This window comes from Psammomys obesus, unplaced genomic scaffold, assembly GCF_907164565.1.
Source record: "Psammomys obesus unplaced genomic scaffold, mPsaObe1.curated_primary_1811, whole genome shotgun sequence".
NCBI classification, from domain to species: domain Eukaryota; kingdom Metazoa; phylum Chordata; class Mammalia; order Rodentia; family Muridae; genus Psammomys; species Psammomys obesus.
Window position 1 is genome coordinate 3,549,114 of NW_026587032.1, and position 17,364 is coordinate 3,566,477.

The window sequence follows — 17,364 nt, forward strand, 5'->3', positions numbered from 1 at the left end:
ACACACACACACACACACACACACACACACACACACACACACACACAGCAACAGTAACAAGTCAGAAGAAGAATGACAGAGAATAACTGAAAATTTGGCTCACAAGCAGCCACTATTGGCAAGTCAATGCCCAGGGGTGGAAGAACCCACCATATCCCACTTAGAAAGGGTTGTTGGGAGTGGGCAGAGGCTGAGGCAGGTCTGGCAGCAGATGATGCAGAGCCTCAGGCCAAGCCCTGCCAAGCTCCATCCCTGCCTCTGTTGTAAGGCCTGGCTGCCAAGATCACCTCCCTGCTCATATTCCCAGGACAGACCAGTGGCCTTTCAAGGCAGAGCCAGATCTCAGTAGCCCTACCACCTGCCCTGCCCTGCCCTCCCTCCCCAACAGGGCAAACTGGCTCTGGATACCGGAAAACAGCTGGAGCCCATGAGAACTTGGTGTCCCCTTGACATCCTAGTTTGCACCATATGGAGTGCAGGCAAACATGGACTCTGAGCATTCTCTGGGTGGACACATCATGCCCAACTGGACTGTGTGGGACTGGGTCTCAGATCTCTCCTCCCTGGTGCTGATGAGAAGGCTAGGTTGAGCCTGAGCCTGGCCTCTCCTAAGACAGGAGAAGAGGGAGGATGTAAACATGACCAAATGGGAAAGAGAAAAAAAAGGTGGCCACCTCTCTCCCCCAAAGAACACGCTGTCTTCTTGAAACCACTCAAAAACGTGCTTATCTGGGATTCCAGTGCACAAATGTTGCAGGCTCTCTTCTGCTGTGTTTTATGTGACAGAAGAGAGGGGTGAAAGAAAAGTAACAGGGTGTGCGTATTCATGTGCGCTGCATGGTGCTATATGCGCAAGCATGAAATATGCCATATGCAAGTACATACATGGGTGCAGTTGTATGAAACACATATGTGCACATTTGCTCAGCAGATCTGCAGTGGCTAACGTGCATGTGTGTACATTTTTGTAGGCATTTGTCTCTGTGGGGGGAGGGGTGGTAGCCGGCTCTCTGGGCAGATGTGTGTCTGTACATATAGGTACACACTGAGGTGTCTAACGTGACTGGTTAGATTATCAGCAGACAGGAATTGTTCAAAGTTGAGATGCTGCAAAATTAAAATGTTCACACTTTAAGGTTTTGTAAGCAAACTTTTGGAGTAATGGAAATTCCTCTGAAAGTTAAAAAACAGTTATTGCTTTAAAATATATATTTGAAGGGCAAACTCTCCGGCTGTCTTATGGCATTTATTTGTGTATGTGTGTGTGTGTGTATGTGTGTGTGTGTGTGTTCATGTATGTGCCATAGCTGCTGTGTAAAGGTCAGAGGACAGCTTCTAAGAGTTGCTCCTCTCCTTACACCGTGTGTATCCTTGAGGTCAAACTTCGGTTGTCAGGTTTGGCAGCAGGAAGATGTATGTCACTCTACCTCTGGGTTTGTGTGGCAAAGAAATAGCCTTTCTACGATGTGAAAGGAGACTGATGTGTACCACGATTCCTGAAGAGTTTGCTGTTTTGATTTGACTTGGAACAAGGAGCTGCCCAGAATGGCTCCTGTCCATGGACACCAGTCTAAGGTCTGCTTCTGATGCCAAAGAACATATGGACCGTGGTGGCCAATGAGGGTTTGTTCGTCTCTTTTCTCCTACCTTCTCCCAACCTTCCTTGCCTCTACTTCCCACAACAATACTTTCAGGGCCTACCTGTGAGCACTGCGGGCTGTTATCATTGATGTCCAGAACGAAGACCTCCACGGGAACGGAAGCCTGGAACTTGCCGTCTGATGCTGTGATTCTGAGAAGATACTTGGCTATGTGCTCTCGGTCCAGGGTCTTCCTTGAGGAGATCCTCCATTCATCCCCGACTTGACTGATGCTAAACTGACCCAGAGGGTCTCCCTCTAAAAAGCAGAGGTACAGCTATCAGGAACCAAGAAGAGGAATTAACTGGGATCTGTGTCCTGGATGGCTGCACCCCTGACTTGTCTTTCAGGATTGCTGGGAGAGGCAGAATTTTCATCCCTAAACTAGGGGCCCATGATTCTACATTGAGTCTATCTTGTGACGTTAGGAAACCTCTTCCGACTTTAAAGTGAGATGATTACTACAAGAAGTACAAATGTGGCTGGTAGGAGGAACAAGGCTCCTATTTCTCATGATTATGAAGGCCTTAAGGGGAGTCAGAGGGAGGCAAATTCTAGATCTGTATGAGAAATGTCTTGGCTCTACAGTGGAGCAGAAGAAGCGTTCAGTGACAATAACTGTAGGGTTTAATACACAGATCAAGGCACACACTGAGTGGAGGGCACGTGCTCATCTCTCAGCACAGCTGTGGAAGGATGGAGTCTCCCTCAGATTCTAAGATTTTCCACGGTTCTATTCTTTTAAGAGCTGACTGTCACCCTCCATTATTCTCCTATTCTGGGGGTTTCAAGACTGGTATTGTCAAGTGTTTGGTATCCAAGATGGTAAACATCATTTTTTTCCCCCAACTGTTTCAAGTGGTTCTGACCCTGTCTGTCTCAGGGAGTCTGAGGCTCTTTGTTAGAACATCATACTCATCTGTGAACCCCCTGAACAGCTGCATGGGCAGAATGAGCTATGTTTATGGAACGGGGGGTAGGGGTGGGAGGCATGGTGCTGGGGATGAGAAGAAAAGGACATTCTGTGTGAAGGCTCATCTTCATTTTCATCTCGGCTGAATTTAGGGCCATCCAGGGAATGAATGCTCCTCTATGAGCATCTATGAGAGCATTTCCAGAGAGGTTTAACTGGGAAAAAAAATCTACCCTGAATATGGTTGGCAGCACCAGCTCATGGGCTGGGGGCCTGGACTGAGTGAAAAAAAGAATACAGTGTGCTCGGATGCCTCATGCTCTGGTGCCGCATCTTCTTGCATGGTGGATTATATCCCTTTTTAAACCACAAGCCAAAATAAGCCTTTCCTTAGTTCTGTTGCTTTGATCAGGTGTTTTTGTCATAGCAATAAGAGATGTGACTAATATACTCTGGGTAAAGAACCTCTCTCAAACTCGCCCTGGGCATAACACAATTCCACAAACACAGGCAGTTGCCAGAACTTTTGAGTCACAACTCTAGGGTACCCCAGTCCCTTCACAAAACAGCCAAAAGTAATGTGCTAGTTTGAATGAGAGTGAACCCAGGGGCTCATATACTTGGATGTTTAGTCAGGGAGTGGAAATGTTTGGGAAGGATTAGGGGATGTGGCTCTGTTGGATGTGGTGTGCCAACTAGGAATGGGCTTTGAGGTATTAAAAGTCCACTCCAGGCCCAGAGTCTCTGGGCCTGCTGCCTGAGATCAGGATATAAAGCTTTCAGTTACTGCTTCAGAGCCATGCCTGTCTGCTTCCCACCATGAGGATCATGGACTAAGCCTCTAAAACTGTAGTCAAGACCCCAATTAAATGTTTCCTTTTATAGAAGTTGCCTTAGTCATTGTGTCTCTTCACAGCAGTAGGATAGTGACTAAGACAAGCAAGTATAACATGATCCTTTGATTCCACCTCCTCACCTAAAGAAATAATGATTACCTCTTTGCAAAGTACTTTCTAATTTATAGGCAGCTTTAGGAGTTTTCCCTGGTTGGCTTTTCCCAATATACCTGAAAGATGAGTGAGAAAAGACATGCCAAGTCTCTGGAGGGGACAGCTGAGACTGACCTTCGTCTCAGAGTGCCCCCTGCTAGGTGTTCTCAGTGTCTCCCAATGCCTCCAATGTATAACAGGCACCTTACCTGTGATGTAGCAGGTGACCTGCCTGTTCTGCTCAGAGATGTCAGCATCCAAAGTCTTCAGCGTGGCCACAAGTTCACCAGGCTCACCGTTCTCCACCACAGAGCCGCTATAGTCTTCAGAAGCAAACCGAGGCGGGTTGTCATTCTCATCCGTGATGTACACCTCAACCAGGGCCTGAGAAGACAGCTGGATGGTCTGTCCGTGGTCAAAGGCCACCACGTAGAAACTGTAAGTCTGCTGAGTCTCACAGTCGAGTTCTCGGAGTGTTGTGATCCAGCCACTCTCGCTGTCAACAGCAAAGAGTTCATGGATGTTGCTACCAGGCTCCACCGACAACCTGTAGCTCACCTGTCCATCACTTCCAGTGTCCTGGTCATTGGCAGTCACCTGAATGACTGTAGTCCCTCCTGGCATGTTCTCAGTGAGGAAAGCCTTATATGGATCAGCCTCAAATACAGGCCTATTGTCATTGACATCTTCCACTTGAATGTTGACCGAGACCAGTGATACCAAGTCAGTATCCTCATGAGGGCAATGTGCCATCAGGTCAATCTGGTACCATTTAGTGGACTCGTGGTCCATGGCCTTCCTCACCTTCAGGACTCCTGTGTCCTGGTCCAAGGAGAAGACACCATCCCTGTTGCTTTCTGGAGTAGTACCCTGAACCAGACTGTAGATAATTGGATCTTGAGCAGCTACTGCTTTCACAGACCCAATTTCAGAACCTTCTGGAAGGTCTTCAGATGCAGAGAAAGTATACAGAGGTTCAGAAAACTTGGGCAAAGGGATTTCATTAGGAACCACTTGCAGTCGTACTGGTACCAGAGAGTCCCAATGAGGAGGACCACCATCCTGGGCTTTGATGTTGAAGTCAACAGCCCTGTTTTCCAGTCCCACCAGGCTCTCCTTCACCTTGACCACACCGGTGGTTGGGTTGACTTCAATGATCTCTTCAGCAACGTCCTCAGTTGAGTCTACTGAGTAGGTGACATCTGCGTTCCTACCTTCGTCTGCATCATAAGCCAGTACCTGGATGACAGGGGAGTCTCTGCTGACATTGGATGGGATGGACACTGTGTACCCAGATGCTTTGAATTGTGGGGCATTGTCATTTTCGTCAGTGAGGATGATCTTCACGGTGCAGAAGGCCACTTTCCCCCCTCCATCCCTTGCCATGACCTTAATGGCAATCACCCTTTCAGTTGAATTTTCCCGGTCCAGTTTCTGCAGGGTGGTGATCTGACCACTGGGATTGATGAAGAACCTTTCGCCAGCCAGCTTATTGATGATGGTGTAATCCACCGTACCATAGGGACCGCTGTCTTTGTCTATGGCTAGCAACTCAATCACCTTTGTCCCCACTCTTGCATTCTCAGCTAATTCGGCTTCATAGACGTGTTGCTGGAACTCAGGGCTGTACTTGTTGGCATTTGTAGTGTTGATATATACTGGCACAGTTGCTCGAAAGACCCCATCAGAAGCACCTACCCTCAAGTTGTAAGATGAATCCAGCTGCTTTTTGCAAAGGTTGAACATAGAAATGATTCCTGAGGAGCTGTTGATGGAGAAATGCCGGTCCTGATTGCCAGAAAGAATCAGGTACTCCAGGCGGGAGGTGTCCCCAACGTCAGGGTCAAGAGCTTGAACTTTTAGAACCAGATGGCCACAGGTTGCTAGCTCACTGACATTGGCTTCGTACTGAGGTTCCCTGAACTCTGGGGGATTGTCATTGATGTCAGACACATTGACAACCACAAGGGTTTCACCAGTGAGAGGGGGATCTCCTCGATCCATGGCCCTGACCTTCACGTGAAAGTGTTGTTGAGCTTCATAGTCCAGCTCTTGGAGGGTGAACATCTCCCCCGTGCTCCCATTGATCTGGAAGAACTTAGAGACATCTGAGCCATCCTCTACAATCTGATAGGAGACATCTCGGTTCTGTCCTGAGTCTTGGTCAGAAGCCAACAGTTGGATCACGGGGGTCTGAGCAGGTAAGCCCTCGGAAACTGAAGTGGTATATACCAACTGGGAAAAGGTAGGAGGGTTATCATTGATGTCCTCGACTAAGACTTCTACTGTGGCTTCAGAAAAGGCTCCCAGAGCCGTGTCTGTGGCTCTCACCGTGAAGACATGTTTGTTCTTAGACTCATAGTCCAGCGGTCCTGTCACTGTAAGGACACCAGTTTTAAAGTCTGTGGTAAACAGCGTTAAAGGCTCTTCCTCGACAATGTTATAGATGAGCCTCAGGCCCTCTGGACTCCGGGCCTGGGTGTGAAGAATTGGGGTGTAGAGTGTGATATTTTCAGGGACTTTCACTTTGTAGTATGGACTCTGAAACAATGGGTTGGATTTATTTCTGACAGTGACATGTACCTCTACCTCAGTTTGGAGGGGCGGGGTACCTGCATCCCGAGCAATGACTTTGAGGTGATATTTATTCAAGGCTTGATAATCAAAGGGCTTCTTGAGCGATATGTCCCCAACATAGGGGTCAATCCGGAAATAGGCATAATCTTCTGCAAACCCATATGTGACGGTCCCATTGGCTCCCAAGTCCTTATCAGTGGCGGATACCTGAAAGAGGACATCCCCCGGTTCAGTGCCATCTTGGATGACCGTATAATAGGGCAGATGCTGAAACTCAGGGACATTGTCATTGACATCTTCAACGGAGACCCTGACAAGTGCCTGAGCCACCCGCTGAGGGAGCCGGTTGTCCCTCACTTCCACTGCCACTTCGTGAGTGTCCTGCTGCTCCCGATCCAATGTTACTCCTCTGGTTTGCAACACACCTGCTGACTTGACCACGTGAAATAAGTCTGTGCCATTCAAGAGGAAGAAGGAGAGGGTGTCATTCAAATGATTTCCATGGACACCAAGAATTACCAGTGCCTGCCTGTGGGGTAGATTCTCCTTCACTCTTGCCCTGTAGACATCCTGATCAAACTGTAAGCTTTTGTCAAGGGCCTGGGTCAAAAATATTTTTACCAGTGCAGTATCATGATACAGACCATCAGAAGCCATAATACTGAGCTTCTGAGAAAGCCCCAGAAGAGCAGGATTCACCACAGATATTTGGCCTGTGGTGGGGTGAATGGCAAAAGCTTCATCAGTGTTGCCAGTTTTGATGCTAAAGGTGACTTCTGAGTCTTCATCCTTGGCCTGCACTGTGAGGAGCACCATGCCAGGGTGGACGGGTCCCACCACTGCCACTTCATAGATCTGTTCTGAGAGCCTGGGCGGGGTGTCATTCACGTCTCGGACATGGATAATGACCTTGGCAGGTCTGGGTGCAAATAAGATGGACGTTCCTTGGTCATGGACATAGACATTGAACTGGAACAAGGGTATGTCCTCATAATCCAGCTCTGACGTGATAGTTAGGGTACCCATGCTGGGGTCAATTCTGAAAAACTTTAAGGCCTCTGGTTCCAAGATTTTATAGACTAGCAAGGAATTGGCTTCCTGGTCACTGTCGGAGGCCCGGATGACTAAGGGGCTATTGTCTTCATCCAGGACCATGCTGTGCAGAGGAGCTGCCTCACTGATGTGCCCCACGAAAGTTGACTTTCGGAATGTGGGAGCATTGTCATTCTCGTCGATGATGTAGACAAGTGCCACCACGTCCGTGTACGCGCCAGCCATGTTTCTGCCTCGGATTTTCAGTTGGTATAAGGAAATTTTCTCATGGTCTAAGGGCTTCTGGGTGGAGATGAGGCCGGAATAGGAGTTCATGGAGAACACCCTATCCTTGTTCCCCTCTCTTAACTCATAGGTGACTTCAGAGGAGCTTGCAGCAGAGATAAGGAGGATGGGAGAGCCAACAGGGACTGATTCCGGGATCTCTATGAAGTACTCATCTTTGGAAAAGATGGGCGCACTGCTGTCGGAGGGGTGGACATGAATGACCACCTTAGCAAGGTCATGCCACCGTGGGGAGCCCTGGTCTTCTGCCTTCACGGTTAACGTGTGCCTAGCGTGATGGACATGATCGAGTTTCTGGGCTACTGTGATGATGCCTAGGAGGGAGTCGATGTTGAAGAAACCTTCACTGTTGCCTGAAACAAAAAACAGGACAAACTGAAGTTTGCCACACCCTACAGAGACACCAGCCAGGCTTCTTAGGTCAGTCAAGAGGCCATGGCACCGAGCAGAGACAGGATACACTGTGAGTCTCAGTCTCCCTGGATTTAGCATATCATGTGCAGAGCAGATGCACACTCCGTAGTTCCAAATGTCACCCCCTGTAGGTGCTTCCTAAATAGAAGTGTGAGGGATTAAAAAGCCTCTGGGATACAACTTGGACTACAAACCAAATCAACGAGCCTTTGAAGCCCAGAAAGGGGACTTAAACTCTGCAAGGGAAGCATAGTTCACCCTCAAGTTCATCAGCACCTCTTGCAGAAGAGCTTCAGCAGAACGTTCAGAGGCATCCCTCGAATTTGTCTTTAATACTCCGGCTTACATACTTATAAGGTGGGTCTGCAAACATGGAGTCAGGCTGCCAATACTGACAGGGACTTTAAAAGCCACTCTTCCCTTTATGGCCTCCCACTAGAAAGTCTCTCAACATGCTTGAAGAAGGAAGAAGGAGGCGAGTGGGGAGGAAAGGTACAAAGTGCCCAGACCCAGAGGCTTCCGAACTGTGCCTCCCACCATACCGTATCTCCTAATCTCCTGCCAGATCACATCATCTTGATAGTTTCTTTTCAATATTTAGCCATTGGCCAGTTGTTTTTAGAACAGTGTCTTATGGCTACTTTCCTTTAAATAGATTCACTCCAGCTTTGATATGTGTTTTAGAAGGCAGCCTCATGCTGATCTTTTAAAAAAGAAAACCAATTTTACTACAAATCAGGAGGTTATTATAAAAACAAGTCAATGAAAAAATTATATCAGACTCTCCATAAAAGATGTTTCGTACAAAGGCATGTGGCCTGGAACCTATCTTTTTTTCCTTTGGTTAAAAAACAAAATGAAAAGCAAGTGTTAGGTAAGGGCTGGATATACTCAAACCCAACTGACACTTGTAACAGAATTTGATCATGAAGTCTGAGGGGGAACCAGAAAGATGTGCACTCTCTCCCTGCAAGAGAACCTGAGTGGCAGGGAGGTTGGTTTGGCCACCACTAGAAGCACTCAGGCTGGTACTTGAGTAACCTATAACCCTAACCCTTTCTTTATATCATACATGTTTTATGTGGCCAGACAAACAGCTGAGCTTCATCATAAAGCCTTCCATCTGACTCTACCACTCTTTAGAGCCTTTTCACGGGATGGTAGGCAGATATGGGGTCACGAGTAAACAGCAGGTTTGGGTAGCTCCGTTAAGTGTGGCTAAGTTAGCCAGGCATGGTGGTGCACGCTGGTACTTTCAGCACTGGAGAGACAAAGGCAGGGGGATAAGGAGTTCAAGATCATCCTTGGCTACACAGTGAGTTTAAGACCAGCCAGGGCAACATGAGACCCTGTCTCAAAAATGAAACAAAACAGTACCTAAGTTAAGTATCTAAATATAATTCTAGTTATTTCTCATGCTATGCTGCTGAGGATAAAAAAAAAAAAAGTCAAGGCACAAAATTATGGACTCATTGTGATCTCAGCGCTACCAAAAGATGCTTGGAAAAGATGGACAGGAAGTGCATTGACAGATATCTCTGGGTTTTGGCATTTTTGCCTGCACCTTATATTCTTCACTAGTTCCTATTATCTCCCATGTTTTCAAAAGTGAGCATGAGCGGTTTTAAAATCCATAGAATGTTTACAAGTAATGTTTCAAAATTTTTATGTATTTATTTACTTTGCATGTGCATCAAGGGGGGAGGGCACACTTGTATGTCACCACATGCTGTGGAGGTCAGAGGATGACTTGTGGCATTCAGTTCTGTCCTCCTACCATGTGGGTCCTGGGCAGTGAAGTCAGGTTTGGGTTAAGGTTAGGGTTAAGACCCTTACCTACTGAATCATCTCATCAGCCCCTTAAAACTAATCTTTATCTATAAAATGAGACTATCGGGACAGTTGCTAATGAGATGAAATGAGATAAATGATGTAATCATATCCCATAAGTCAGAAAATAAAGAATGAGTGTGTCATAATCTATATTCTTCTTTATGAGGGTCTCTGCCTTGTGGGTAACCATTTCTCCCAAAAAGGATGAGTAAAAATCTCTGACTTTTGCAGATGCATTCAGCAGTTTAGTGCTCTGCGGAGACAGTAAGTCATGGTTACCGTCCTCCTACAGTGTCTACTACTTTAAACTGTCAGATCTCCACCCCTCCTGCGGGAGTTACGGGTGAGAAGCCCAACATAGGCAGAAATAAACTTGGATCCTCTGCAAGAACAGTATAAACTTTTAACCTTGGAGCCATCTCTCTAGCCCCACATTAACTAATAATTGACACTTTTCAGTGACAGTGAAATCTCTGGCATTTGCACGTTCTATAATTTATGACACATATACATTTTTTCTTGGGATTCTTACAGACTTATAGCAAAGATGATATTCTCAGTTTTTAGAGAAAGAAAATCATATAACAGGTGCCAAGTCAATATGTGGCCTGAGTAGAAAATAGAACTCCTAAAAACGATGTCATGAACCTGATGAAGTGCTTACACATTCCCTTCTCACACATGTACATGAATTCATTACCTTCCAACACAGTTACAGGCCCTATAAACGCCTTCCTCGTGGTCACTGGTGGCTTGTATTATATTGTTCACAAATTTCCCCAGAACTTGAGCGCGCCTTTGCTTATTGTTGCTACCATTTTTGGAAGCACACTGACACATAGAATGTTCTAGAATGGTCATCTGTCACTGCTTACAGAGCTGGTACTTGAGTAACCTGTAGAGCCGTGTCCCTACTGCTGGCCCTTTGTGTAATTCCTCAAGCTCACAGCCAGGTCCTCACCTTTAAGGAAGGAATAGTGGACTTCCGCGTTGGCTCCCCGGTCAGCATCCACAGCTCGGACTTGCAGCAGCTCTGTGCCAGGGGCAGTGGTGTCAGGAACCTTGGCCTCGTATTGGAGCTGAGTAAAGTGAGGTGGGTGGAGATTTCCATCCTCCACATGAATGGTTACCCACACAAAGTTCCTCTTGATGGGCATCTCTTGGTCTCGGACCTAACACAGGGTTTAGCAGGGCAGATGGCAAACAGAATTGAAGAGGGTAGGGTCAGAGTCAGGTCCAGGAGACAGAATGCCAATGAACAGGCTGCCTAATTTCTGTGGATTCTTTTAAATCCTTTTCTAATCTATGCTTTTATAGATGTCTCATTATCAGTTATTTGGCTTGGCTGTTTCTACTTTAGAAGAAAGGCATAATAGGAAGAAATACAGCAGGTCTCAGGCTATGAGTTCTTTAAGATACTAACTCATTAAAAGTGTTCTTTAGTCATGTAGATTTGGGAAACACTGAACTGAATAAAGTCAAAGGGCTCTCTTGGTGGCAGGCCTTCTGAAATCCTTCAATGTACATTAATATTCCCAGAGGATAATAAATTAGCATGTAAGAATACTGACCCCAAGACAGGAGATCCAATTCTGAGTCCAGCCTCCTCATAAATAACTGTGTGGTAGTTAGCAAATTTTCTCCCGCTGTGGTATAGATAAGAGGTATAGATAGGAGGAATGGCGGGGCCAGAGCTGGGGTAGTTAGGGAATGTAAGGTGCAAATTTTGAGGCAACTCTCACTCTCGGAGTCACAGAAGAACAGGACCCAGATAGTGAGTCCTCCTTAAATGTTACATTCTGCAGACCTGCTTGCTTGATTCTTGTCCTTGCCTTGAGCTGGAGGACCTCTAGGTCCCTCCCAAGTCTGACAATACATGAGTCTACAGGACATCCATAAAAATCACAGAGTGGGCAGAGATCTGTTGTAGATATTGGGGATGAGCAAGCTGAGGCTGGCAGAAGATTGCTTGCCAGCCAGCTACTCCATCTGTATCTTCACTTCAGGCATCCTTTCAAGCAGGTATCTCTGACCAACTGTAAAATATTACACCTCAGGGATTACGTTACAAATTTGTCAACATTCCTGGCTCATCAGGGCCAGCATGTCCACTCTCTCTACCTGCCTGCAAGCCCATTGTAGTTTGAATATGACACAACCCCAGAGGCTCATGTGTTTGAATGCTTGGTGCCTAGACTGAGCAGTTTGTAGAAGCGTTAGGAGATGAAGGCCTGTATGAGGAAGTGAGTCACTGGGAGTGGGTTTTGAGGCTTCATAGCTTGGCCTCACTTCCTGTTCACTCTCTGTCTCCTGAGTGTGGATGAATGTGACCAGACAGCCTGCTGCTTCTGTTGCCATGATGGAATGAAGCCTTCTGGAACTTTTTTTCTTACTTTGCTTTTGTCGGGGTATTTCATTACAGCAATGAGAAAGTAACTAAGATTTCCGTCCTCATCTGCTCCTGGGTTTACTCACCATAACTGTCAGAATGTGCTGAGAAGGCCCGGGGTTCAGGTCCAGTCTCCCCACTGTCACCAACACCCCACTGCTCGGATCCAGCTGGAAGAGGCTGGCGCTTCCAGGGTCCTGGCTGCTGTGGACGGTATAGATGAGGCCTTTGCCGTTGTCTTGATCCGTGGCCTGGACCCGGAGGAGTTCAACCCCAGGCAGCGTGTCCTGGGGAACACTGACTTCATAGTGATCCTGCAGGAACTGAGGCCGGTGGTGGTTGATGTTGGCAATCATAAAGATGCGCACCTAGGCAGGAGGACAAGGAGCAAAGAGGCAGATTGTGAACTACACAGGCACAGTACCTGCTGGAACTTCATGGTCCAATCCATGTTGGCAGTGACTGAGAAGCAGCTGCCATTCTAGCAAGTGAATAGCTACTGAATGTATGGAAAGATTTCAAAATAAAAAGCTTTCAGATACCAGATTTCCCAGGAGATTATTTTTTTTTTCTTTTTGAGACAGGATTTCTGTGTAGGCAGGACTATCCTGGAATTTTCTCTGTAGAACAGGGCAGCCACAGACAGAGATCCACCTGCTTCTCCCTCATGAATGCTCAGATTAAAGGCATACACCACCCTGTCTAGCTTTCCACTCTCACACACACAAAACATAATGTTGATCGCCTGTAATCCCAGTCTATGGGAATCCGAGGCAGAATTACCATGAGTTTGAGGCCACCTTGGGCTACAGAGTAAGTCCCTGTGGTGGTTAGTGTTAATTATCAACTTGACGCAAACTAGAATTGCCTAGGAAGGGAGTCTCAAGGGGGTGTTGTCTGCATTAGCTGGCCTGTAGACTTATCTGTGAAGGATTATCTTGATTATATTAACCCATCCAATGCTGTGCCGTGCCCTGGGCAAGAGATCCTGGACTGTATAACAGTAGGAAGAGCAAGCAACCACAGGCATTAATTCACTGCTTCCTACTCTTGACTTGGGTAGAATGTAACCAAGCTGCTTCAAGTTCCTGCATCCTGAGTTCCCTGGCCTGGAGAGCTGTAACCCGAACTGTGAGCCAAATCAATCCCTTCTTTGTCGAGTTGCTTTTGTCAGGGTATCTTATCACAGCAATAGGAAGAGAAAACAAACAGAACAACCTTATCGGCTATCTCTTCAAGAAAAATGTGGAGAGTCCCAGTATGTGAAATGGCTTTACTCTACAACAATCAGAGCAGAAGTGGAAAACCCTGCGACTCGTCACCCCTCATATCCACTGTAGCCCTTGTGGCAGACTATCTTTAATTAAAACTATTTGTTCACATCAATTCTCTTATTATGTGGAGATGTAGATGGGGGGGGATACTCCCACAACTACAGAAGTGGAGTGTGTATCAAGTAAGACTGGTACCCAGAACCTAGTACTCTTTAAGGAACCTCGACATCAACAGAAAGCCTTCGATAGCCTTACTCCAACCAGCTTCACCTTTCATCTCCTCCCAAGCCAGGGCCTCTTGACAAAGGCCTCTCACCTGGGTGGCAATGGTGTGGAACCCATCTGTCACCTCCACAGTCAAGTTATAGCTGGACTTTCTCCTTGTATCAAGAGGCCTGGCTATGACAATGCTGCCCGTGGTCTTCTCAATGTCAAAGTCCATGTCCTTATCTCCATCTGGAGGAGGGAAAGAGCAGATATGACGTCAGTGACTTAGGCAGCTGTAGCCCAACCTGGATTTGGCCACAGACCTGGAGCACCTGGTAAGCAGCGACCTTGGCTGACTTTGGCAAGTCTGTGGGTGTGCAAGGAAGAGGCTGAATCAGAGCATCTAAGACCATTTGGGGATGGTAGCTATCTGGTGACAGTCTGGAGTATATAAAAACATATTATATATAAAAAGATATTGTATTATATTATCTGTCCAATCATCAAATGATCTAAAGAAACACAGGTCTGTGAGGGCTGAGAGCCCTGTGGGAATGCAAAAACTGCTAGAGAATGTTTTCTGCTTCTGGCATTGCTGTGGCTTGATCAGTCAGTGTGGCCACAGGCTCATGATTTGAATGCCCGGTCTCAGATGGTGGTACTCTTTGGGGAGCTGGGTCCTTGGGAGAATCCCTTGGTTCTTTTTGCCTAGCTCTCTGTTTCTTTGTCAGCCATGAAGTGAACAGCAGCCATTCACCACACATTCCTGCTGCCATGAGGGTCTGCCCGAGCACATGGACCTAAGCCACCATGGGCTGAAGACTCCGAAACCGTAAGATTGTATCACAACACAAAAGTGGCTGACACGTGGGATTAAGACACGTGGGGACAACGAAGCTGGACCTCACAGCTTCATATTAGACTGTGCAAACTGCCTGTGACAGACACAAGGACAAGTGAGAACAAGTCTGTGCGGGAAAAAAAAAAAGTAAGAGAAAAGAAAAGAAACTAATTAAAAAAAAATAAAACCCAGATAGAAAGGTTTAAGGGGTGGAGCAGGAAGATAGAAGACAAAAGGGCTCATGGTTAGATAAAACTAAACATGTATAAAATTGCCAGGAGGGGGTCAGTGTTTGAGTGTGGTAGCTGCTCTTCCAGAGGACCCAGGTTCAGTTCCCAGCATTCACGTTGAGTGCCTTACAATTATCTACTAACTGCAGTCCCAGGGGCTCGGGGGCCAAATGGCTTCTGCAGGAATCCACACTCACATGGCATATCCACAGACAGATACCCACACATCCACATAATCAAACATTAGAAGATTTTTTTTAAAAGCAAAAAAAAAAAAATGCCATGAATAAACAGAATATTGGCTATGAGAGAAGAGGCCTAGGCAGATGTGTTCTTCCTTCTACAGAAGGAAACCAGGGAAACCAGGCCCAGAAAACCAGGGAAGAGGTGATCATCAGAACAAAAAGAAGGGCTATGGTGGAGACATGAAAATAGAGGGGTTTGTCCTCCTTGGTCCTCACCTGAGATGTGGAACCAGAAGAGGCCAGGTCGTCCCTCTACACTGATGACTCCTACCATGTGGTTCACAGGGTCTGTCTCCATGACTGTAAAGCTGTAGTGCGGCTCATCAAAGGACAGTGGGATGGAGGATGGCCGAGGCCGGGGAATCCATTCAATGTGTAGCCGGACACTGGTGGAGAGGGCTGGCTGCCCACTGTCTGTGGCCTTGATCTAAGAAGACACCAAAAGCCAAGTTGAGTCATTGTGGACGTGGCCCTCCATCCACTCACTCATCCGTTGGACACACACTTGAAGGATGATGATAGACAGCAGCTCTGATAGTTGCTAGGCAAACACATCTGGCCTACATTCTACAATCTCTTGGTTAGTGGAGAAAACAAAATAAAATGCTGGGGCAGTTAATATTGATTGTCAGTTTGATGGGTGTGGTGGTCTGAATGAGAAATATCTGCCTTTGGTTGGGATACTTGAACACTTGATCCCTAGTAGACAGCACTGTTTGAGGAGGTTGTGGAACCGTTAGGAGATGCAGCTCTGCTGGAGAAAGCATGTCACCGGGGTGGGCTTTGAGAGTTTATCATTTTGCCCTGCTTCCTGTTCTGTCTCCCTCTGCTTCCTGTGTGTGGATTTCTCTGCTTCCTGCTCCTGCCACCATGCTTTCCCGTACATTATGAATTCTATCCTTCTGGAACCCCAAAAACAAACCCTTTCTTCCTAAAGCTGCGTTTGGTCATGGTGTCTGATCACAGCCACAGAAGTAACTAATGCGACTGCATTGATAAATGTCTATAGGTGATTAGTAAGGCATGCTTTGTGGCACATCTGTGACAGCATTTCCAGGAAAAATTAGATCGTAAGGGTGCTGACCTAGTGGACGGGTCGGTCTCTTGATGTGTTCTTCCTATGAAGTTTGGTATGATGAGAGCCGGTGAGATGTAGGCGTGGGCTGAAATGGAAGTCACTAGGGCACATCTTTGAGAACTATCTCGTGCCTCAGTCCCCACCTGAATCTCTTTCTCAGCTCCCTGGACAGCCATGTAGACTCCTCTGCCACATAATCCTACCACCGTGACGTTTGCCAAGCAATCAAAGACAAAACCCTCTAGACATGTGAGCCCAAAAAAGTCTTTGCTTTCTTAAGCTGCTCCTGTCGGGGCTTTGATCACGGTGATCAAAGAAGGATTATCAGAGAAAACCACTATATTTTACTGCATAGCAATTCCTAAATTGGATTTTACACTCATAGACTCCGTATCACCGCCAACAAACATAATGAACTCACTGAGTTCTGCTAAGACCAGTCCTCGCTCTAAGAGCTCTGTGGGCAATGTTTAGCCCTCATTGCAGGCCTGGGAGACATACTACAATAACGTATCTCCCCCTTGTAGCTAGAAACAGGGACACACATAATGAGTTCACACCCTGAGTCATGTGACCCTGAGTTCACACTCTGAGTCGTGACCCACCAGCAACAAGGCTGGGCTTCAGTTTAGTGGTGTGATATGAGAACGCACGACCTGCCTTTTGACACACTGACATCTTAGCCTCAGTTTACAGAGATTCAAAAGACTCAAAGGACTTGTCTGAAGAAGAGGAAAAAGTCAAGGTCAGAAGTCAAGACAGGAGCTGCTCTCCTTCACCCAAGAAGGCCCATGGTCTGTTTCTTAGAGATAATTCATTTATTTTTGCTCATGATTCTCAGACGCCTTTGCCTCTGCTCTCCTCAAGCTTCTCCGGGTTATTGGATGCTTATGGGGGAATGTCTGGAAACTCTTGGGTTAGACATGCAGCTTGATGCGTGGAATAAAATCCAGGGTGCAGGAAACGCACCAAGACAGGTGAAACTGGCCCTGGAATCCACAGCCCTGAACTTGTGGTCTCAGACAGGCCATTTTCACCCAAAATAGTTCAGGACTTTAAAAATGATTTTAGGGCTTGGGGATGTGGCTCAGTGGTGGAACATTTGCCTAACAGATGCCACATGGCTGTAGTTGGCTGAAAACCCAAGCACAGGGTGATAAAAAGATGGATCGGCAGTCAAGAGCACCTGCGGTTCTTGCAGAGGACCTGAGGTCAGTTCTCAGCAGCCACCTGTAACACCAGCTCTAGAGACAATCAGGCGCCTCTAGCCCCCTCCACAGGTAGCTGCCTTCAGCTGTACGCACTTCCACACATGCGCACATACTTTTCAAAAACACAAATTCCGAGAGGATGGTGGAGCATGCCTTAATCCCAGCACTGATAAGGCAAGAGATAG

At 46.9% G+C, this 17,364-nt stretch overlaps 1 protein-coding gene across 1 annotated transcript in view; it reads right to left on the reverse strand.

Annotated features, from left to right (window-relative positions):
• The window catches only part of Fat2 (FAT atypical cadherin 2), a 58,830-nt gene that overhangs the window by 26,238 nt on the left and 15,228 nt on the right, over positions 1–17,364 (reverse strand). Inside the window, exons 5-10 of the mRNA XM_055602859.1 lie at positions 15,107–15,317; positions 13,684–13,823; positions 12,180–12,461; positions 10,666–10,876; positions 3,752–7,810; positions 1,702–1,898 (exon numbers count right to left, since the gene is read on the reverse strand). Coding sequence (XP_055458834.1) covers positions 1,702–1,898; positions 3,752–7,810; positions 10,666–10,876; positions 12,180–12,461; positions 13,684–13,823; positions 15,107–15,317 — 5,100 coding nt within the window. The remainder of the gene's footprint in view (positions 1–1,701; positions 1,899–3,751; positions 7,811–10,665; positions 10,877–12,179; positions 12,462–13,683; positions 13,824–15,106; positions 15,318–17,364) is intronic.